The sequence below is a fragment of the Cygnus olor genome, chromosome 1 (assembly GCF_009769625.2).
Source record: "Cygnus olor isolate bCygOlo1 chromosome 1, bCygOlo1.pri.v2, whole genome shotgun sequence".
NCBI lineage: Eukaryota > Metazoa > Chordata > Aves > Anseriformes > Anatidae > Cygnus > Cygnus olor.
In genome coordinates this window covers 119,648,172-119,672,731 of record NC_049169.1, presented here as the reverse complement: position 1 = coordinate 119,672,731, position 24,560 = coordinate 119,648,172, and the positions used below count along the sequence as shown (strand labels likewise).

The window sequence follows — 24,560 nt, the reverse complement described above, 5'->3', positions numbered from 1 at the left end:
GACATCAGGAAGAGGTTCTTCACTGAGAGGGTTGTCACACACTGGAACAGGCTCCCCAGGGAAGTAGTCGCTGCACCAAGCCTGTTGGAGTTTAAGAGGCATTTGGACTGCGTGCTTAGTCACATGGTCTGAATTTTTGGGTAGACCTGTGTGGTGCCAGGAGTTGGACTTGATGATCCTTATGGGACCCTTCCAACTCAGGATATTCTATGATTAATTACATTCTAAAACACTTTCAAAAAGAGATTTAGTGAATTTGAGGAAAGAAATTGGAACATGGAAAGTGAGAGATGTTTCTCAGGATTTTTAAGGATAATGGACTGAGGTTTGTATATAAATTGCCTTACAATTTCCAGTTACTGAAGAAGGATATTCCCCTTGACTGTACATAAAGAGAAAATTACTGTTTTGTTTTTATTTTTTCCCAGGAGAGATATTAACAGAATATAAAGTTGCAAGATGAATCATTTAAAGGTCATGAAGGGTTAGAGCTAAGTCTTCTCCCAAATTCTAAGGTCTGCTGTCACTGAGAGAACAAGATAGTCTTTATTAACAAGATGAGATGAGAAGTTGTAGTGTTGTAGTATTTAATGAGGCAAATCGAGCCCGTATGCAGTGATGCAGTTGATGAAAAAGAAAGTTTTCTACTCCATTCCCTGCATATGAGAAACAAAGGTGGTCATCAGTAGCTTTCAAACATAGGTGCTAAAATAGAAACTTGCCATCAAGGTCACTTTTTTTTTTTTTCCCTACATCTTAAAATGTGATTGGTTGGTGTTTTAAATTTAGCATGAAAAATGGTCAGTGATAGATTGAGGGAAATCATGTTCTTCAAGCAGTCTGCTGGCAAACCAATTTTGCATCTTGATGCTGTCTGTATTTTTCATTATGAATGTGTCTAGATATCTACAAACAATGCCTTTATTTTTGAGTTACTCAGCAAGATAAAAATGCCTAGGTGGCCTGAGTTATTACAGCAGAACTAAGCGGTAATGGGAAATTTGTCTTCATCTTTGAAATCATTACGTTGTTTCAAAGCGTCATGAAAATTCATCAGTATCTTAGTAACATTTTTGCACATTAGGAGCCTGAAAATAGATACTTCAATTATTTTAGAATACAAGTGTTCTTCAGATTCTCCCCTTTCCCCCCAGCAAAACAAAACAAAAACTTACAGGCAAGTTTACCTTCCTTTAATAGGGTCACGGATTTCTATTTATTAAATAAGCCCCCCTGCTTATTGAAAATACTCTGAAATTAATTAATGTTATAGAAAATATTCCATTCAATTGAATGCATGCAAAGATGGGTGTGTATGTTTTGGTGTATTTATTTATAGGCTACACTTAGCCTATAAATAAATAAAGACCAGCCTCTGGTCTTGCCATTTTTTCCAAATTTTTCTTCCCAAAGAAGTGAAATACTTGGACAATGGGAGAGGACAAGGAATGTGGAATGAATCTCTTTCCTCTACTGCAAGTGTTAGGTTGGATGTTCAGTCAGACTGTTCTACCAATGCTTTTTTTTTTTTCTCCAGAAAAAAAAAAAGATTAAAGGTAAAAATTGGGACTTCCCATCTTAAGTGGAATTTTTATAATTGGACGTTTAACGATAAAGTGTCTTGCAAAATTGAGAGTGCAAAATCACAAGCTGAGTTGTTGGCAAGGACACAGAATCATAGAATCATTAAGGTTGGAAGAGACCTTCAAGATCATCTGGTCCAACCATCATTTTCCACTTTGTTTTAAAACAGCAGAAAGCATACATAGATGCATCCACATTACTATGTTCATGATATGCTGCACTGAGAGCTTTCCTACTACAGCTCAACTATCAAGACCATTTACTACTGAAAATGAATACCCATGTAATCATCCATGCTGTAACCCTACCTGATAGCCAGAGTAAGAGCTATCGGCTGAATGGATATAGACTAATGGATATAAATGCCAAATAGTACTTTCAGCTTAAATAGACATATTCAGTTTATAAAAGCTCTACCATTGGCTTGCATTAGGCATATCTCTACCTAGTGGACGGTCAGTCAGCACATGCTGCAAGCAACTTTTCTATAGTACAAGGTACTTGTACAAGCCAATATTTTTCTTAAATTGTGCTTCCAGAAAACAGTTAAAGAATTTGCATTAATTAGCTCTTCTCCAGAGTCTAAGGTCTACCCATACTTAATCTAAATTCCCGACGTCATCCAGCTCTTTGGAGTATCATTAGGAACATACTAGCTTACAAGTTAAATAGACTCTGTGGAGAACTTACCTAAATATAGAAGTGTTTGAGTTCCTGCATAAATTTAACAAAAAAAAATGTTGTTTTCTAGTAAGTATCCTAAGAATGCCCCAAACTCGTAAGTATTTTATAGTATTTCATGCCACAGATTATGTTCTGTTTTGAAACTGAGCAGTGTGTTGGTGAAGTTAATCTGTTTATTGGGAGATCACAGAGGAAGAAGCATGGAACCATAAAGTGGTCCCTCTCACATATCTATATGAGTAGCTTGATCAGTAATTTATGTATATAATAACTTCACCTAATATCTAAGGTATTTTGTGTTAAATGTAGCTACTTGTCCATGATTTTCTTTAAAATTTTCCTGGATGTTTTGAATATATGGAAGAGCAATCATGAAAAAAATTACTGCTATTACAATTTATAGCATTGTTTTCTTTCTTACTAAAGCTACTGACTTTAGCATCTGTTGTATACCCAGGAAGGCCGGTCTAAACACCTTTTGTTAGAACGCTTCTTTTTTTTTTTGCACTTTTTTTTTTTTAATTTGTATGCTACATGCTAACTGAAAAAGGAAAGAAAATGCATATATACACCATGATTACAGTCAGCATGGAACTTGAACCCACTTTAAAAACAACAGAAAACAAACCAGCAAACATTGGTTTTATGTAATGTTGTGTATATGCCCTTGATTCTCTTCCCACTGAAACAATTATCTAGATGGAAATGGTTCGTTTAAGTTCTGCATCAGAAACAGGAGAAAGATTTGCTCAGCAGGAAAGACAGTAATAATTATAAATGCATAAAAATAACATTAATGTAAGATGGTTAAGTCTCATTCTTCTTTTTTTTTTTTTTTCAGAATGTCAATGCAGTTATGAAGTCCAAACCTCACGTCAGAAACTAGGACAGTCATTTAATCTGATTTCATTTCCATTTGTGTAGAACACAAATTATTTTTATAGGTATTCCCAAAATATATGAGTGATAAAGATGATATAAACCCTAGGCTTTCTATGAATTGTTGAACATACATGAAGAATACATATACACGTATCCCAACCAATATTAGCGAGCTAGAAAGTCAAAAGTACAACACTTCACCGCCTTATTCCTTTAAAAGTGGTATTTTTGTAGAAGTGATCTCTCGGGTATGGACATTTTCACAAAAAAATGGACTGCTAGCAGAAGCTGGGGACCCAAGACTGAAAGTGATGTTGGTGATGATAAGGACAAAAGGTCTGATGTGAAGGTGGAGGCCTCTAGGCTTGCTCCGGGCAACACTCACAGTGGATGGCTATTGATGTTTTTTTTCCCCTTCACTGTGGGTAACAAAGTTGGGTAAAGCTCTTACCTAGAGCAAGGCAATTCTCCCTTTATTTGCTGTTTCATGCCACAGCTGTGTTGTGCCTCAGACCTGGTTGTGCTGGTGGGGTTGAAGCAGAAGGAGTGCAGGCCTCCTCAGGGCAGCCCTGCCGAGGAGCTGGCAATCTGGAGGAGAACATCTCTGTTCACAGTGCAGTATTGACTGCTTAATAAGATCAGCCTGATGAAGGAGGTTAGTAATTCAATTTACCATCATTAGCTGAACCGGCACATAGTCCAGCTCCGTCATGGTACTGGATGTCACAGCCTCTAATGCCCACTTGGACCTGCAAAGGGGATGGCTCACACCTTCATCTTCTTGAGGGACCTGTTTGTGTTTACCACAACAGCCAGCAATGGCCTTGAGCTTCCTTGGCTAAGGAAGAAGAAGGCAGCAGCTGCGTAATTAGAGGCTATTTGATGGCAGCGGGCTACAGCCTGCAGAGGGAGATTACTGAGAGTAGCTGGCTGATTTATCCTTTGCCAGAAAACACAGGAATCAACTGTTGTTGCCCAAATAGGCTAACCTATCTCTGGTGTGCCTTTTGGAGGCTGCCAGGAAGGCAGTTGTGGGGTTGGTCATTAGTCTTACAGGGGGATGGCAAGAGAAAGAGAAAGTCCTCCACAGTCATTCCTCCTGGGTTGGTGGGACCATTCAGGGCTGGGTGTGGAAATAATTGCAAGTTTCTGTTTGTAAAAGCCTGTGGCTTTATGTGGGGCAGACTCCCATGCTGCAAAAACCCTGATCATAGGTTGTTCTGAGTATGGAGAAGGGTGAAGACGCTTGCCTGGATAAGGGGGTGGGGAATACTCTTTGTCAAGTTGAGCACTGCTAGTGAGATGTTAGACATAAATATAAGATCCGTACCCAAGGGTCTCCCCCTTGGCACTTGGGGAGCTTTGTGGTCAAACCTGGCAGTAACTGAGGAAAAATGAATGAACCATTCGGACCATGTAAACTGTCACTTATATTGTAGTAGAATGATGTCACAGTCATGGGTATGACAGATTTATGTTGGGATATAAAGCAATAAACTTGCTGTAAACCTTGGCATAAAAATAACTGCACAGGGAAGTGCGTGGTGTAAATGAATTGTGAAAATACACATTGAACAAAAAACTGTTTTTCATACTGCATAGGTTCTAATGCAATGAATCCTTTCCAGTGTTTGATCTCAAAAAAAAAAAGTCTTTAAAAATTTCTGAGTGCAAATGTAGAGATTTTATTTAGTGCCTAACATAATGACTGTCTGATTGTGATGATGACAAATTATATGGCTTTTTGTCATTACAAGTCTGCAACAACGAGATAAGACAATCTTCTATTATCTCAATAGTGTGCTCATTTTGTATTTTGATTTTTTTTTAGAGGAATGTGAAGGTGCACAATTCATTAATAGGTGAGGAAGAATTGAGGATCTAATGGTGGTTTTTTAGCAGTGGCAGAATCCTATTCTGTAATTTTTAGTATTTTCCCAAGTCAAACTCTTCATTCAAGCAAGTAATTTAATAGAGGAGATATTGATCAGTGCTATAAATCCATCAGCAGTAATTTCTATGCCCAGAAGACTAGATTATTTCTTTTCTGGTATAGGTTTGCAACTAATTTTTCTTACTGAGCATAAAGTAATCAGGAACATGCCTGGAGCTAAATATGTTTTTTTGTTTTGTTTTGTTTTTTGTTTGTTTGTTTGCTTTTTTTTTTTTTTTTTTTTTTTTTTTTTTTATTCATGAGCAGTAGCTTTTTGCTATCAATTGTACACAGTGGGGCAATAGAAGTAGTGATGCTTTAGCATAATGAAACTCATTCAGGGAAAGGCTAGCAATTAGCACCAAAAACATACCTATGGAAATCAGCAGTGACAATACCAGATTTTTTCTGTGAATATAGGCAGAAGAATTTGAAAAATTTCCGGTTACCTCCAGTAGAATCAGCATTATCCAAAACAGTAGCAAAGACAAAATTTCATTGCTCTGAAGCTCAGACATGTAGCTAATTTATAACAATGCTGTCATGTGAAGAAACTGCATATACTGTGGCAGCATGTGAAACTTGGAGTGGTGCACGAAAAATATGGAGGAGCTTGCAGCAAACTATATATAACCAGACTGGGTCAATGAACTGTTGACTTGGGTGGCAGGTTGTGATTTTTATTCTTTTTCCTCTATACATTGTGGTTGTTTCTACAGCTCTTACATTTTTGGAGATGCTGAAAACTGTGAAGTTAAGTAACTCCCTATCCAAAGGACAAGGGAGATAGTATGTGTTATCTTTTCTATCTTTTCATCTTTTCTATGGAAATCTGGTAAATGCGGTTGAAACACTTTTTACCAAGTAAATTTCCATGTGACGAAAATTACTTTTAATTCACAAAGCAAAAGGATTGTATTTTTTCTGCTACCTGTCCTCCTATCTCGAGCTTCTCAGTCTTTTTACTTCTTATTTTGAACTGTGCAAATGATGTCCAGAATTTGTGAGTATAATGGGTGAATGATGAAACGTGGGTTTACACAGCAGTTTTGGTTGGCCAAGTTTGTTAATGTGCACGTCTCCCTGGCTTATTTATTTTTTCTCCCCATATAGACAGCTAAGGATTGTGACAGGAGAATGGTTTTTTGAAGAGAGAGCCAAGCGCTTCAGACAGTCAAATCTTGGAACCGATGTTGTCAGACAGTCTATCCTACGCAAATCCCCAGGTAGGGACCTCGAGAGAGAGATTTGTCGTGTATGTTTAATACATTCAAACCTTGTTTTCAGAGTGTCGTACTTGTGTTATATTTCATTCTTCGCTGTAGAAGGTATAAGTATAATAAATATTTTAATCTTAATTTCACATTTGGGTATTACTATGCACTGGTTTGTGAATGATTAGTATATAGGAGAGGTAAGCTATAGATGAATGAAGAAGTATCTCAGCGGGGCTAGAGGGCTGCTCAAAATGTAACACTCCTAACAGGTGGACATCATTGTTCAGCTGCAAAGCCAGAAGCAAAGACTCTAAATGTTCATTCTCAGTTCTTGCCAGGAAGCTTGGCTGTATGCAAAGATCTAAAACCAACCGTTTTTTGTCTTTGCCTCTCTTATTTGTTATGGTGATATGTAAAAAGTATGATTCCATTTTTCTTTTTTTAACTCTGAATAGGAAAGATAAATGTTAACTCCCGTGCTGTATGCTGCAGCATGGGCTACATCCAGACTACTTGGAAAGCCAAGTGAGAATGAAGAGATACCTTTTACCAAGATATCCCCAATAAATTGCACCTGCAAATTAAGGAACAGAAAAAAGTCCATGGTTCTTAGTGAAGCAAGCATACCATGGCTATGAGCTGCTGTGGTACCTTGCCTAGTATCACAGGACCACTGGTTTAATAAATGGGAGTTTTTTCTGAATCCTGATGCTTTTCTCTTCATGTAACTACTTCACTCTGAACACAGAAGCTGGTATTTAGGTAGTCTATTTTCAGAGGTATCATTCATCAGTTTCAGTAGGAATGTGGTAGTTACTGGAAGTTTTTAGGGGAAGGACAGGTTTACTGCTCTTGGAAAAAATTCTGGTGCAAATATACTGATTGGCAAAATGCTCATCTTTCTATTATCAGTGTTCTTCAGAAACTGTCAAACTGGCATGTGTCTAATGTTCTTGGTTTTTTAATACTATGCAACCTGTCAAATTGGGTATTTTGTGATTTTTTACTATATGTTTACGTTTGATGTACATATTTGGAAAAAATAAGCCATTTTTTCCCACATTTTGTTTCCAGATGAACATACATTTTAATTAAGAAAACTTTCCTTCATTTAACACAGAAAATGCTTTACACTGCAAAATTGTATTTTGGGTCCTTTGGTTTTTAACTACGTTGTCAGTGGTAAATTCAGAAGCATAGTTCAACAGTAAAGCTGATAGTGGAAAAACATTTCAAACTACTTAAAATTTAATTTTCCTTTATTAAAAAGGGAAACCAAAACCCTCCCCAGCTGTTTTTGTGTGATGGTTTATAATATGGTTTTATTTAGTATTGAAAAATGGAAAGCCTATTTTTGCAGGTTGTTTGACATGTGCTGCCTTTATTTGTGCAAACATTGATTTTATTTTTTCTTTTCCCCTCCACTGAAGATACAGTTTCCAGTAAGGATGAAGAAAGAACATTCACAGATCAACCCCAAGAGAATGAAGAAAAAGGGCCAGATATATCAACCTCCTCCATAACTGGGCATAAATCAGTCTTTGGCGGACCTAGAAAGATAGGGTAAAGCCTTTTTTTTTTTTTTTTTTAAAACTGATAAATCAGATAACAGGCTGCATATGTTGGATGGATTTTCTTTTGAGTCTCTCCAGCATTCCACATCAGTCCCAAATTTTGCAGTTAGAAACAATCTTCATTTAAAATCTGCTTACTATAAGTAAACTGCTGTCTCCTAGGAAATGCAGCCGTAATTACCCTTCAGCTATAGAGGTAGCAGAAAGAAGGCAATTTTACTCTGGGATTTTTCCTGTTTATACTTTGAAGTAACAGTGGGTCTCTAAAAGCAGTTTTGCTGAGGAAGCAAATGCAAGAAACAGTATTTGGAAGGCCTGTTTTGACTGACTGATTTGGTTTACAAGTCATGTTTTCCTTTGGCTTCCATATGTGCAAATTTAGTCTAAAAATCAAGCAGTGCTCCTTTATTTTGAATAAGCAGATATGTTGCTGGTCATTTTACAGACTGTGATGTGTGTAACCCCAGGTAGGGTATGCCCTTAGAGGACATAACAGATGTGGTGGATACATGCACAGGGACAGATGCAGTGAATATATGGTTGTGTGGGTGGTGTCTGGACATAACTTGAGGCTTTTGGGTGAGTGGAAAGAAAGATCGGATGAATGTTTCTGTCATGGCTGGAGCTATGGATCCTCCCAGACACAGAGGAGGTAGACAGCTTTCTACACCTTTTTGATTTTTGAGGAGTTCTGGGTATGGAGTTCCTTGCTCTAGTCATTTAGGAAATCTGCACAAGTAATTTTTCTCTCTTTAATAGTGGGAAAAAGAGCATCAGAAAACCTCTGCCTTCTCAAGTGAAGGTGAAGAAGGAACTGGTTTAGGGAATCTATTGTAGTGGAACCTTGATGTTGCTCTAAATCATGCTAATTGGTAGCTATAGTGAGAGTGCATTAAAATTTACTTTTCTAATCCTCTTTTAATTTAAATCCATTGTACAGATCTTTTAGTCGTATTTACCTGTGAGAAACAAAGTATTTTTTATTGTCTGCTATTTATTTTAGTGGTTTTCAGCATTTTTTTTTTAGTTTGCAGCCTGAAATGTTTTGCAGTGGTGACATTCCCCATAAAAGTAATCCTACAAGATATGGGCCGCTTCTCTTAGAAGTAACTAATTACTTCTCTTCCTTCCTTGCTCCTTCTTCCTCACTCAAGTTCCATGCTCATATATCACGTGAGTGGATTTGCTTTAGCGAAGCCAGTTTGGGGCCAACTCCTTCTGAAATTTAGTGTCATGAGAAACCCTACCACACTGTTGTTGTTTCTAAGGCTGTGAAACAGTGTTACTTTGCAACACCTCATTTCATTTCTGGCTTTTTAGACCACATAGTGCAGTGTAAGGGGGCGATGTTATGTTTCTGGAAAGTAGTGTGTTTGGGGCATTGCTGTGTATAATTGTAGGAACCGCAAAGAGATCTTTAAGGGAAAATAAACATAGTGTAATTTCCTACAAGAAAATACGCACATTTGATCCAAAATCCTTTGATGTGTATATACTGTAAAAATATGAGAATTTTCACAAAAGGTACTTTTGGTTCAAGGCTGGAAGTCACCATGTTTTGATGTCCTGTGTCTTAAAGTAGTTTATTGTAAATATGATATTGCTTTTGTTTGTAGGAATCGGCTTGATATCTAGATTGGGTACTTTATTGACCATTATATCCAGAGTTGTTCATAGTTCAGACGTGAAATGAATAGAAAGTGTACTTGGTGATATTTCAGCCAGTTTGCAGTTTTTGGGAAAGATCTCGTGACATGTAAAACATTATTTTTTTATTCCCTGTTTTCATCAGGAAGCTAATTAGGGCAGTTACCAAAGGAGAAATTACGTATACAAAAGATGAAAGTGGAAGGAACATAGGCCCAGAAGCTGAAAGCCAAAGTCTGTGCAGTGGCAAGTCAACACCTTGTTCTGAGAGGTAAGCAGCAGAAATCTGTTAGTTTATGCTGGGGTTGACCTAAGGGGGTGTGCCAGTCTCCAGACTTGCTTTGCCTTTGAATGCCCAGCATGAGCGCTACCTGAGAAGCAGAGCTTATGCTAATAAAAAAAAAAAAAAAGGAAAAAAAAAAACTTCTGTCCATCCCCCTTTTCTTTGCATTTTTTTCGTGCTTTGCATTTGCATGTTGATTGCTGTCAGTGTCTTGGGTTTTGTTTTCTGTTGTTTAATTCAGCAAGCTGTGCTCATGGTACAGAACTGAGGCCCTTTGTTCCAAAGTTTTGCTTTTGTAATGACATGTTAATTGATTATAATTTATATTTTCTTTTTCAAGGGCTCTGTTTGCCCTTCTCTTTCTAAAATTTTTGTCACAGTTATTTCAAATACAATTCCATTTATCATGGGCCTAATCTATGTTATTGCCTCTGTCAACTGCATTATAAAATGCTACATGCAGTATTTCTCTCATGTCCCACTTCCAAAATGAAGGCAAAAAATGACTCACTTTCTTCTTGTTCATTTGGATAATCTGTACAGAATATAGACCTATATATTGCTGAGGTGCACACACCTAGAAATTTTACAATCTGGATTTCTGCAGAGGGATGAAAATTCCCACCTTGTATAAGTGTGGTTAAATACTTAATTAGATACACAAAGATGCTTGCTTTAGTTCTTCCATTGTTAATTTATAGAGCCGGGTAGTAATTATTAAAAATAACAACAAACGTTCCCAGGCTAACCTCTTTAACTGTTTTGAGTTGCAAATTAAAGGAATATAACAGTATGTTGTGACGCTGCAGCTGTCTTGGATTTTCTTGCATATTTTTGATTTTTGTAATTGCCCTCATCTTTTAGCATTGCCAAAACTGAAGTATTTCACCTACCATCAGGGAGACTGAGAGAGAATTTTTATTCTTTCCTAACATTATGATTTAAGCAAAGCTGTACTGAGCTGGGAACAGGGAGGCTTTGGCCATGAGTTCATCTCCTGGACTGGTTTATTTCTGATCCAGCAATAATGTTTACTGGTTTTGGAACTGAATGAACTAGGTGGTTTTATTGGGATACTTCTTGGAGGAATAGTATAGGAATTTTAGACTCGTCTACACAAGCACACTGCCCTATCTATCATACTGAGGTCTTGTCTACCACATGGAAATGCATGGTGTAGTCACCTTATAACAGGTTCTTTCTTTTGTTGTCTACTTAATATGTGCATAAAATATGTTGAGCCTCTCTCTAATAGCAGACTGGAACAAGAACAAAAGACTAGAGAGGTCTGCACAGTATATTTGATACTCAAGTGCTCAGTCTGACTGATAACTACAGAATCCCTTGTAACACATTTTGAAAGCTTTTTTATCCCAGTCCAGTATGACTTCTGAACACTTCTGTTGATTTACGTTAGTTTACAGAGTGAGGAAAAAATCTGTAACAGCAGCTTTCATAATAGAAAGTCACGACAATCCATCAAAAGTGGTGTGACATGCAATAAAACTCATGTTAAAATATTTTGGCTACTTGTCATGCACTGGCAGGTTTAGAAATTAATTTAGTGTGCAGCTAAATACAGGAACTTTGACAAAATACAGATGACAGTCAGTAGCCTTGATTTTCTGACTTCACGGCACTGAAAACACATCTTTATGTGAGCAGATAGGATTAAAATTCAACCAAAACACATTCTTTAGGGTTTGTTGATCACTGATTCATCAGATTAAAAAGTAGCAGTGCATGTATGTGAAGTGCACATGCGTAGGAGTGTGTTTATTATGCATAATCTACTATTGTTAATGCAATAAATTGAATAGCAATTGCTTAAAAGGTTACTGTATGTTCACTAAGGGACAAAATATGGTTGTGCAACATCAATAGACAGTCCTGGTGTTTGGGGTTTTCCTCTGTATTTCTTTTTTTTCAGTAACTCCACTGATGTGAATTCAGCACATTCAGCATCTGTGTTCACTGCTTAGTGTAGTGGTGAGAGTTGAACATATTTTCTCAGTTCAGCAATAGTTCTGATAAAAATTTCCATTGTGGTAGAGAAGATTTTTACTGCAATTACCCTAAACATGATATGACAGGGTAAGCCAAGTGAACATGAAATTCAGATGTCGTCTAGCACAATGAAGATGCCTGCAGATCTGAAATATTTATTAAGCAAGCTTATTTTTGCTGAAAATGTGCTTTAAGTTTCAATAGCATTTTTTTTTTCCAGCAAAACTGCAGTACCCCGTCCTCTGATGCTATATTTTCCATGTGGTAAAGACTGCAGTTCCTGCCTCAGTTGCTATTGACCAGTAATTGTTTGAAGTAGTAAGTAGGAGTTTATGCAGAACTGTTACTGTCTTGCAAGACTCTTTGAGAGTTCTCTAAATTAGGAAGAAAAATGAAAATGGCTGAACTGATGTTTGCAGAGAAAGAGAGAAAAGTGGATTAGCCAGGAAGTTCTACTTTTGCTGCAAATCAAATTTGAAATGAAAATAGAACTTCCACTGGAAACATTAAAATACACTTTAAAATAATGTTCATTTTTTCAAGAGGCAAAACTTACAAACAAAAAAACCAGCAGCCTATCCTTTCTAGCACTGATTGTTCACATAGAGTAATCGATATTTTCTAATAGAAAATGTCCCATGGAAAAAAAATCTGCCTGTTATGGTGTTAGACAGCAAATGGATTCTGGTATGCTGATGATAGATTCTTTTTTGTCACTTTTACTGACTAACAGGAAACCTGGCAAAGAGAGTCATACAGCTTTCCAAGCTTTCCAAGCTAGTTGAAATAATCAGCCAGTTTAGGTCAAGAGTCATTATCACAATACAAACAGGACAGTGCTCTTCTAAGCAGGAGTGAGGACAGTTGTTTTTCTGTAGAGGAAGGAGAGTGTACAGCTGAGGAATTTAGACTCTGTAGGGTTAGTGCAGGCAATACCATCAGCTGCAGACATGGCCAGAACTATCATGGTCTGGTAGTTTTCCTTCAAAATGAGGAGCAGCTTGGTGGGAAGTGTCACACAGGAGGCCTTGTACCTACTGTTGGGATGTGAATATAGTATGAAACGAACACTCAGGAATGCAGCTTCTGCAGCCCAGAGGGCAGCCTGGACAAGAGATGCCTGCACAGGCTATTTACATGTCTGGCGGAAGTGCTGACAATAGGTGTAGGTATAAAGTAATTAATTCACCCTTGCTTGTGTTTGTCTTTCCAGGTGACCATTTCCTTGCAGTGGATCACAGTTCATCCAGGGCAATGTAATTCTAGTAAACTGTTTTAATCGCTGTTTCATTGCACGGTCTGCTAAAAGCAATAATGCTTTATTACTCTTACCTCCTTCCCAGAGGGAGCACTCTTTCGCTGAACAGCAGCGCTACAGAAGCTGCTGCAGGCCATCTGAAAGGGGCTGTGGGCCCTGCAAACAGAAGCAGTGTTTCCATACCTTCCCTCCCGAGGTCTCCAGCACTGAGCACACGCAGCATGACTGCAGATTATAGCAGGGTAAGTTCACTGATGTAGGACTGACACCAAATACAGGTATACAGCTGGCGCCAAACAAGATGGTCTGGCTGGTATCTGCCCTGTTAGATCAATTTGTAGCTCAGGAGGGACAAGCTCAACAGAGAAGATTTTGTTTCTTCCTTAATTCTGTTGCGTCCAGTGAAGTTATCTACTAGAAGAGAATTTGTCATGCTCTATCAGTGATGTGGTTTGTGGTTTGGCAGACATTTTTCTTATGTCTAAAAATTGCTGCTAATATCTAGCATTATATAATAAGTTACAGATTTTCAAGTGGGAAGCACAAGGGATGGGAGTAAGCATTTTTGGCACTGCAGGGTCTTGAGTAAGTGCTGTGACTAAGGATGTGACTTTCCAGCACATAGGGTTGAGCATGCTCCCACTGACTTCCGAAGGAAGAAGATCAGCCCTTGTAGAAAATCAGGCCATACCAGTTTTAGCTTTTTTTTCTGGATTTGGAAACTGGACTCTGTGTAAATTTTGGCACAACATCTAATGTGCACTAGATATTTTATCAAACTGAAAGATGGGATTCCTCTTACTGGCTGTTAGGTCTTTAAGGATGTCAATAGCCATGTCCGAGTCAGCAACCTTGGCTGATTCATAGTAAGCAGAAGCATGTGGCTCACCTCAGCCAGAAGCAGAAGCTGTCTTCATTCCCGGACAGCCTGCCAGTTTGCCAGGCAGCTGTTCCTGGCTGTGCACTGGGTGAGGCACCCTGAATTTCTTTCAGTCAGCGCTCCTAATAAATCAGGATCATTCTAGAGGGTTGTTCAAGTTGCCATGACCTAAGTGTACAAGGAAAGTCAAATTTATAGTCAGAGGTAATGCCTTTTATCATTAATGCTTGGACAGAAATAGATGAGCCTTTTTGCTCGCACCCTCATTGAAAGAGCACATCCATTTTTTCCAGCTTCGAAATGCTTTTTCTAATATATTATCCTTCCTAAAAACAAATCGCTACATATGAAGGACAGCTTTGGGAGCTGTAAATATGTTAATACTTGTTTTATTTTTTTCTTGGCACACGGGTTGACTTGATTTCAGATGCATTAGATCTGGTTGAAAAAGACAAATCCACTTAATTTAGATGCAATTATGTTGTTAGCTATTCCTTTACAGGAAGGCAAAAAGCCATAACGATATCAAGCATATTAGCTTTATTTAAGGAGTTATGCTGGCATAATTTAATTAGTTCAAGTCCACTTAGTTTTACCCTGACTGAAATTACTATGCTAGTATAACGCCAATAGTTTTTATTTTTATTCTTCTTTTTGTTTTCTTTAGTTTCTAGGCTAAGTTAACGTTGAAAAGATTTGTTTTACTTTCCTTCTGTCACTTCTGATGTGTTGCTCTGATTCTTCTGTTGCAAGCACAGAAAGTATGTATGAACTGCATCTTTCTACAAATTTTATTCACGATCTGTGCTAAGCAACACAGATTAGATCATAATCTAGATATATTCTGTAATAGGCTGGGTTCTAAAGGAGCTTTGGAGTTCTGGGAATTAATAGAAATGATGCTTTTGTAGACTGATGGTGAATAAATTCGCTTTTTGTGTTGATGGGATGTGCGTTTTTTTTATTGGGTAGAACACTGGCTTAGAAAATGGCATGGTTATTCCAGCAAGTGAAAGTGTACCTGAAGATTTAGTAAAGAAGCAGCATAGGAGGAAAGCATCTGGAACACCTTCCATTGCAGTTTCTAGAGTATCTTTGTCATCAGGCAAGTATTAAATGTTCCTTTTTTCCACCACCCTTTATCATCTGAGGATATTTCATATTCTTGTGGCTCTGCAATTTCTGTTTTTAATTCATATTGTACAATGAAATGTTTCATATACTTGTTGATATTTCTTCTGCAAATTCTTCATTTTTACTGACGAAGATTATGCCACTCTGTTAGGTTTTGTGTTTGAAAAAATTGAAGATAATGTTAGCATAGAGTTAGTATTTGAGTAAATCACATACTCTTAGTCTTGTTACAAGATTTAATTCATGGTTGCACTTTGTTAAATCATCCCCTTTGTGGTCAACTGTATAAAATACTGCCTGTGTTCAATCTGTATAAAATATTGCCATGCTTCTGCAATTACATTTCACACCCACTTTGCCCAGAAACAGATCACCTTGAGAAACAATGAGCTGTCAGAGAACAAGTCCCTTACAGCCTTCATGTCATTTCATTTTTACACATGATGCACTGAACCAGTTGATTCGGCTGTGATTTACCTCATTTCACTGGAGGCTGTTAGGGAAATGAGGCTTGCACAGGAAGGTGCTGTCAGAGCCACTTTGCAACAGTGGATGGAGATCCTCCTTTTTCTACCTGAAATAGGAGGCAGGAGTGCCCTGCACTCTTCTGCTTTTTACTCAGTCATCTTCTTACAGGCCTAAAAGGTGGGTTCACATTTACAGCTTTCTCTGTGAGGGACAGCAGGGCTTACTTGGTTTCAGCTGAATTTATCCCAAAGCAGAAACCTAGTGGCGTATCCCACAGAGCTAATCAAAGGAGTTACATTCTTCACCTTAGATTTTTTCTACTTGAAAGCATCAGGGTTTCTTTGAGAATGTTGCATTATGCAACTCCTGACAGAGGCTTTCCCGACTACTACTTTCTTTCTGAAAAGATTGATTCTCCTGTTTCTGCTGCCTTATAAATTAAAGGGCTTCTTAGTAATTAAGAACTGGCCTCATGTTACCAAAGCGGATGGATGCTGAGCAAAATTGCAGGCATCCTGGGAACATGTCTCAGAGTCTTCATTGTCTTCTTGCTGGAGGATCTTAAAGGACATAAAGCTCAGGAGAGTGACCTTTCCTGTCATGTCAGCTATAGCCCAGGTAGAGAACGAACAGTTGAAATTTCACCAATTCCTACCTATAGGATCTAAAAGTATTCTTTTCCCTCGCTTTCTTTCTCAATTTCTTGAGTAGTGCCACAAAAGACTTTAATGGGGAAGACTAAGGAAATATTTCTACAAGACATGTAAAATCTCTCTGCGATTGGACTGTGCACTTAGTCACATGGTCTAAACTTTTGGGCAGACCTGTGTGGTGCCAGGAGTTGGGCTTGATGATCCTTATGGGTCCCTTCCAACTCGGGATATTCTATGATTCTATGATTCTTATGCCATTAACTATGGGATGAGAGACTTGTAGGTCTGAAAAAACTTGTGTGGGATTTGAGACTTATTTACTTTGTCCTTTTCTGCACAGGGAACAAACACCAGTGATGGCAGAAGCACTTTCTATGTCCAGCTGTATCTCTAGCTGCTTAATTCTGAAGGAGATGGTGGAGGGAGTTTGGTGGTGGTGGGAGATGTGATCATCACTACAAATGCTTGGACTGCAGGTTTCGCAATATTCCAAGCTCATAGGTCTAACGGACAAAGTCAAAAGCTTGATTTATAGTGTTGTCCATAAGAGACAATTACGTCAGATAACAGTGCAGGGTAAAAAGTGTTGGCCAGAAGGCCAAGTAGCATCATAAAATATGTTTTTCCATTTTTCATTTTGATGTTCAGTTGCCATAGAGTTTGTGGCAGATACTTGCAGAAATACAGTTTTGATTTTTTTTACTTAAAAAGAAGATTTAAGACAACACTTATAAAATAGTGTCAAGGTGAAACAGAAAGAATTTTTAATACAAATTATAATGAACATTTTCATTATTTTCATTTTTCTAGACCGTAGCCGATCTGAGATAGATTTGAGTGAATCTTTTTCTGAAGGAAAAGAGGATACCCTGAGCATAAGAAGCAAATCTGTACCTAGTGCCTTAGATGAGGACCTGGTGAGTTTATAAATATGTGAATGTTTATCTAGCAGAAATCCTGTTTGTTCAGACTTAGAAAACCAGCACTATATTACTATAAGTAATAGGAAAAAAAAAAAAACTAATTTGGGGGATATTTAATGAATTTTTAAATGGCTTCATTTTTTTAGTATGTTGGCTGTAGAATGATTTCAATGAATAACAGTCTGCTATTAATTTCCTATTTTTTGAGTTTAAGTGAATGAAAACTGTCTGGAAAAGAAATTTCAGGTACTAGGTTATACATGCTACAAAGTTCTGTTAATTCATACTTCCCTAAATTTTAATTCTGATGCTGAAAAATGCTATGCTTTAAAGGCTTTAATCTTCATCAGTTTTTTGTTTTTGCCCTAATTTTTTTTTTTTTAGCAGACAAAGCTCCATACTTCTTTTCCACCACTGTTGCTGATCTCTTCTTCCTGTTTATCATTTTCTCCCATACATCTCCATGCCTTTTTCTATGTATTCTGTATGGACTGCCTTTCCTGAATTGATGATCAACTTCCCCCTCAATACGTGCTATTATGCACGTATTCAGGCTACACAAGTTGCAGATGTGCATCAATGCCGTAAAAAAAAATCGCAGCTTGTTAAATATGCATGAGGAGAAAAAGGGAGTAATTCAAATATTTCTTCATCTAATCATAGCTTTTTTTTTTTTGAAGCTTCCAAATGTGTGTGTTTCACTTAAAAGGAAAGAGAAGAGGAAAAAATTACCTGCTGCAACAGTAATGTTTTGTCTGTTGTCACAGTACTTCCCTAACATCTGCTCTTTTCAAGGGGGCATTGGCCATGGGGGATGTTTCCCTTTCTTGTAGCATTTGATACTTAGAAGTTGCTAGAAAAAAACATTTTGGGATTCCCATCTATTTTTTTTGTTGTTTGTAACCACTCAGAGAATTTGCCTGCAGCATTGCTTTCTTTGGATTAATTACTTAAGAAATAAAAAAGCCATTCCTATGTGTCAGATTTATGTTGAAATAAACTTTCAAAAATAAATGTTTGGAGTTGTAATTTAGTAAAAGTTTGTGTTCTTGATTAAGAAGTTGGAAAAGATGGAAGAAGAGAAGCATGCAATAAGAAAATAAAAACTTTAAATATCTTACATTGGTTTCCTGCTCTAATTGTACAGGGTGTGATAGTTATCACTTAGGGATTTCTCTGAAGCAGACATCAGAAATGCCAAGTCCAGAGTGGTTTTCTGTTCTTTGATTTTTATCTTCCTTGTATTCAGTGGGTTTTTTTGCTGACTCCACATGAAATTTCAGACTGCATCTCAGCAGCTCTCCAACTTCTTTGCTAAGAAGTTTTTTTCTGTAGTGTTACCATGTTTTTTTTAGGGTAGCTTGATACATGGGACTCCTTCAGTGTCTTGCCTTACTGTGGGTACTGTGTTTTGAGATGAAGGTTGTACTCCTGCTGGAGTTTAGCTGTTGTGGTGCTCGATATAAGAGACAAAAAGGAGCATGTCTGATGAAAATAATGACAGCTCCTTTAGTCTGGGAAAAATTACGCCTTCCTTTCTCCTGGCTGGCTGGTGGATGTGGCTGAGATCCTTTAGCCTCTTACTCCTGGGTGATGGGAGTTGGCAGCAGTGGTGTGGGAGATGCCACATGTCAATAGGAGAAGCAGATTGCTGGAATTCGTCAGCTGAAAGGGTTGGAAAAGCCTTTTAGCTTCTTTGCTCCCAGTTTTATCAATAAAACCCCTTAAATTTGCAGAGAGATGAGCTGGAGGACCGAATGGGTATTTTCCTTCTTTAACTGCTCTTGGTAGTGAAAAGGGACAATCTCCAGAAACCTGCATACTGTGGGAGGTGTTTTTCAAGGAGTACAGGGAACCAGTTAAATGTAGGGCTGCGCTCAAGTGCGAGCACCTTTTCTAGAGAGGCGTGTGCTGAATTTCTGACCAAGTAGTGTTCATTACATGCTCAGCTGCTTTATTAGGAATAATTGGATAATGTGCATTTTATAACCCCTGCTGGAGACCTTGAGATTAATGTCCTACCAGCTCTAACGTTAATAAGCTTTTATAAGCTAATAACACTAACCAATTATGTCACTGCTGTTCTGTAACACCTCCTGAGAAACATAATCATTGTAGTGCAAAATGATTTAAGAGCTTATGTTAAACGTTAACCATTTGTCTTAATGTTATATATCTGCTTGCAGACAAAAATCGGTGATCAGCTAGCTGTCTGTGAAGCGCCGTCAGTATTTGAGTGTCAAAACCTGAAACACCCCAACTTGAAGATGTTACCTTACTTTTTTCTTGTTCTGTATTTAATTATACAGCAATCGAAATGTAGCATTGTTTATTTTTAAGTCCACATATACATATACAGCAGTGTAAAGGAAAAAATTTAGGATGTATTACCAGAATTGCTTCTTCCTGATGTATTGGCAGGAACAAAATCAATAACGAGAGTAGAAGTTTTGTTTTGTTTTGTTTTGTTTTTGTTTTGATTTATTTGTTTACTTTTGAAGGATTTGGCAATCTGTCTCCCCAGAATAGTTTGCTGCGTCTCCATGGACTTTTTCCTTAGAGTATGAAGTATCCGTGACTTTTCTTTGTTCTTTGGGGTGCCGTATTCAGAGCAGAAAGGAAAGAGACCAACAGAAGAGGCTCATTGCAAAAACATGAAGCTAAGATGATTTTTTGCTTCAGTATGTAAATTTTGGTCCCAAATAGAGTGATGGCTTGTCCTCATTTCCCCTTGCTCAACATTAAATATTCACAATTGCAATTGGAAAGTAGTAATAGAAAATTTTACGTTGCTTTCAGCTGGTTTTATTTCAGTACAGTCACTGGAGGAAAGGAGAAGAGAAATAACAGCTAGTTTTAGTCATACTAATAATAAATGGTCTGCAGATCTTTACAAAAATTGTGACAGTTCAACCTTCCTGCAGCATTTCTTTTCTGTTCTGTTTTTCCTGATTAGAACAGAAGTATGAGACTCTTGACTTCAAATACAGTACATCTCTGCTTAGTTTAAGGGAGGGAGAGAATGAGTGAGCAATAGTGAGGTAGGTCACCACATGGGACTTCATAGCTGCAAATCAGATATAAGGGCTTTGAACATTGAATTTCAGTTAAAACTGAAAGCAGTCCTCAAAATACCTGCCACAAGGCTTAAGGAAACCTGAAATTTCCAAGCTACTTTCAATAGGATGATAGCTGATTTTTTTCTTGTAACTTCAAGTTAACAGTCCTATTAGGACTATCAGTTGGATTTTAAGTCTCATGTTGGGTTTTACTTTATTGCTGTGTTTTAGAAATGAAAATATTTTTTTTCCCTGAATATAAACGAGAGGCGTTAGAATTCAGTGCTATTAAAATTCAAGCATATGTATGAAGGTGTGCAGTTACTGTTTTTTCTGCAGTTTTTATTATTGAAATAATACAGAAATGTAATAATTATAAAAATATACACGTCTAGTTGGTTTTTTTTGTTGTTTTTGTTGTTTACACCTCAAATATATTCAGTATGTATGATGTCAGGACAAGTTTCTTTCCGTGTGATTTGACAATAACCTGGGACTTTCAGCCTTGCCTCTTAGAAAGCATGTCCATGTTTGTGATTGTGTTTGTAGAGTCGTCATCTGTCACCAAAGATAACGTGGAAGGGTGCAAGTGTAATACTAACTGTAAGCTTGTCTGTTAGTGTGTGAGAGTGTGACTGATACAAATGTAGACAATAATCTGAAAGCTGGATCACTGGATCGTAAAAATACATCCAATAAAAACATGGAACTTGGATTGTAACCACATCAGTCATCTATTGGTGGTGGCTTCTGACTACAAATGGCTTCAGGTAAACCAATATCAGTGATCCCCTGACTGACATCAGAGCTTAATTTACTGGTTCCTTTTGTTAAGATTTGAAAAATGCTGACTACGTCCCTCTTAACATTTCCAAACCCAAACTCCTGAATGCAAATAGTACTAAGTAAAATAAGGTAATTTGAAGGGGATTGTTAGCAGGTGTGGAAGTGGATTTTGTTTATTTATACAGTTATTGGACATACAGAGTTATATGTCTACAGAAGAAGTCAGGAAACGTGTTACTTTTTTTTTCAGTTCTTAAGCAATTGAAACCTGAAATCCTGGTCACTTCTTTTCCCCTTCTGCTATGTGCAAAGATGTGGAAAATGTAAATCAAAATTCCTCTAGAGATTGGAATTTTGAATGCATCATGTACCATCTTCCTGAAGCAGAAAATATGTGAAACAAAACCAATTTGGTTGACCAAATATAGAGCAGAACACAATGACTGAATTCCCTGTTTTGTTTTCTTTGTTGTTGTTTTGTTTTTGTCATTTAGGATTACCTGGATGAAACAGAAGAAGATATTGATGACATAGTGGCCTCTCGTTATTCAAGGAAACATGGACATCTGACAAGTGCATTATCAAGAGTAAGATCCTGAGTAGAAAACAGATGCTTTTTCATCTCACATAAGACCATTCTTCTTCCAAAATGGAGTTTAACATCATACCACTTATCAGCATTCTGTTTTATATTTTAGTAGTTTTCCTAACAATTTATAGCTGATCACTTTTCATCCCGCACTTGAGAAACATCCTTTAACTTTTAGATAGTTTTTCTGACTATTATATTTTTAAGGCTGTTCAAAGCTAAGATGCTGTTCTGCAGAGCACATGGAAAGTAAGAACCATGTTGTGTACTCATCTGCAGATTTCTCCACACATTCAAGTTACTACCAAGCTGATATTTGGGAAGGCAAACCATAGATGTTTGCAGTATGTGACTACTCAGTTTTGCAGAGGAGCACTTAATCCTAATTCACTTGAAATGAAGAGAACAAGGCTGTGATGTGATCTTTCATCTCATTTCACTTTCTGAATGTTAAGGTTCTTGGGACACAAATAATTGTTTGTGCATTTGCATGCATGCCATTTCTGTCCACCCCCAGCCTAGCTTCTCCCATTCTCCATGACATGATTGCTATGCCACCCCCATCTCAAAAATTATTCTCTTTACAGTGAGGAGGGAGATGTTGGGGGGGGGGGGAGGGTGGATTGGTGACAACTTTTCTATTTCCTGAAATAATTGTATTTTTTTCTGCCATACCTATTTTTTTTTTTTTGGTCATGCCTACAAACTATATAATGCAAATCATCTGTTTGAGTCTCATGGTTATCTAACTGTTGCAGCTTAGTGTTGGTCTTGAAAGGATGGTTGCATTTTCAGATTGTTACGGGTGCTTGAGATGCAACAAAATTGGTGTAACAAGCCCTCTGTAGCTCTTTTTACAGTCTGTTATTTGCTGGGAAAGAAAATGGTTGATAAAAATAGCCTTTAACATGCTTATAAATACCTGCTGTGTTGCACATTTCTGGGGTCTGACACTCGGGATGTGAGCAACTCGTAGCACCTTCAGTAAAGTCACGGAGCCCTCTGTGGCCACTATTCTTCATGCCTTGTGCTAAGAATAGCTCTGGCGAGCACATAGAGTACTAGTAAGCTGCAAGAAACACGAAGGAGAAGATGAGAGAGTTCAGGAGGATGAAGAGACCTGAGGAGTCTTATGCTAGAAGGGAAGAGAAAATATGGTCCATGACATTAATCAATGAGCTGTCCTTTCTAGACTGTATCCGCATTAGTCTCCATGCAGGTAACACCCAGGGAATGCTCATTTCAATTCTCGATCCCAAAGAGATGGTGTTGGCTGAACCCAAGCTCAGCTTACCTGGGGAGGAGAAAGAGCTGAGAGAATTGCCATTGCAGAGCATTTTGGTATCTTAGATCTGGCCATGTTCAGACTGTTTTCCCTTCTAATTTGTGTAATTCAAAGAAACAGATGCAACAGAGATGTGTGGCACTTTGCACCAAATCAGACCTGAGCAAATGTAGCTTTTTTGGTATTGGTCTAACACCACCCACTTCCCTGAGGTTGACTGTGACTCACTGTCTCCAATCATTGCTGGCCCCATTGATTTTGTAGGCAGAATTATTTTTCTTTCCTTTGAATATTGATATGAGGGTTGCAGGTGCTGAAGTGCTTTCTCAGTTTAGCCCATTAACTGAGGAACTGTATTTAGAGAACCTTCCATCTGTGTACTGTAGGTTGTATTCTGTCTGTGCACTGGGTTTTGTCTGTTTCTGTAGATTTCCCTTCAACCTTTTTCTTAAGCAGAGTACAGCTTTTCCTCTGCTGTAGGTTTGAGGTAATCTCAGATCTCAATGCTTTTGTTTCTTTGTATTCACCCTGAAATGATTGTTAATGTCCCTGCATGCTATGCTAATGGAGAAGTTTCGAATGGCAAAGCTGCTGCTCCCTGCTAGAGCAGGTCAGTTTTACAGGTTCTTTGTGACTTTCTTTAAGTGTGTGTTACTAGTTATTCCCTCTCTCTTATTTTTGCCTTTTCTCTGCTTGTTGTATGCCTTTGAGCCTTCTGCGTTGTACAGAATTTTTTCCTGTATTTTGCTTGTCCATCAAATGGCTATCTACATTATTATGTCACATTGAAGTAATTTTGTTAATGAAAAGTAGGTTCTGACTGCATCTTTTTTTATTAAATATGAGAATTTAAAGTACTGCGTAGGTATTCTAACAATGAGCATTTGAGGTTAAAGGAAATATTTCAAGAAGGTAAAGACACTTAAATCTGCCTGTATCATGTGTGAGCAAAAATGCGAATGAAAGGTGACACTGAACAGGAATTGCATCTCAGCATTAGGGTATTGTTGTCTGTGTTTACCCAAAGCTAATACATGAACTTTGTATTGAGTTTTCCCTGCATCCTTCACTGATTCCTCTCCTAAACACATTAATGCGTTTTTGTCAAGGTCCATCACGTCAGTAAATCTGAGCTTTTCCAGTGTCTTACTGCACCAATAAGAGATGCAAAACAAATGTAATTCTTAGTGATGGACTGAAGTGAGGCTCAGCAACCTCCATATGTAGTGGTTGTACACTACTTATGAAAGTGGAAAATGAGTAGATTTCCTAAGGATATTGCATTTAGCATATATAAAGGCCATTGTAAATGCCACAGAACAGAGTCTGTGTGGAAAGAAGTCAAATATGTCAAATATTTCTACTGAATATGTGTTGTTTCATTTGTGGATTCGTTTTCTGAATGCAATTCAGAAATTGCATTTGCATAAATTCTAGCATCAGAGGACATCTATTTGTTTGTTTGTTTTGACTGTTTGTTTTCCCAATCATTTGTCCCTTTACTGCCAATGTACCTAAAGATCAAGAAAAAGAATACTTGGATTCAGAAGAATAACTATTCTCCCTCCACACGTTGGTGTAACCTTGTTAGTTTTTTAAGGTGGGCACATGCATTGTTATTTTCCCGTTACAGGGATAATGTTGGCATTTTGTACCACGTACTGGGATCTTTGAGTTCACTAACAGTGTCCAAGGATACCCATTTTATCTATGC

General features: G+C 37.7%; 1 protein-coding gene across 4 annotated transcripts in view; it reads left to right on the top strand.

The window, feature by feature from the left end:
* Positions 1-24,560, top strand: part of SYTL5 (synaptotagmin like 5) — a 93,192-nt gene that overhangs the window by 49,255 nt on the left and 19,377 nt on the right. For all 4 annotated transcript variants that reach the window (XM_040530736.1, XM_040530710.1, XM_040530720.1 and 1 more), the window contains exons 4-10: positions 6,197-6,309; positions 7,731-7,863; positions 9,667-9,792; positions 13,155-13,311; positions 14,922-15,054; positions 17,015-17,121; positions 21,467-21,559. In XM_040530736.1, coding sequence (XP_040386670.1) covers positions 6,197-6,309; positions 7,731-7,863; positions 9,667-9,792; positions 13,155-13,311; positions 14,922-15,054; positions 17,015-17,121; positions 21,467-21,559 — 862 coding nt within the window. The remainder of the gene's footprint in view (positions 1-6,196; positions 6,310-7,730; positions 7,864-9,666; positions 9,793-13,154; positions 13,312-14,921; positions 15,055-17,014; positions 17,122-21,466; positions 21,560-24,560) is intronic.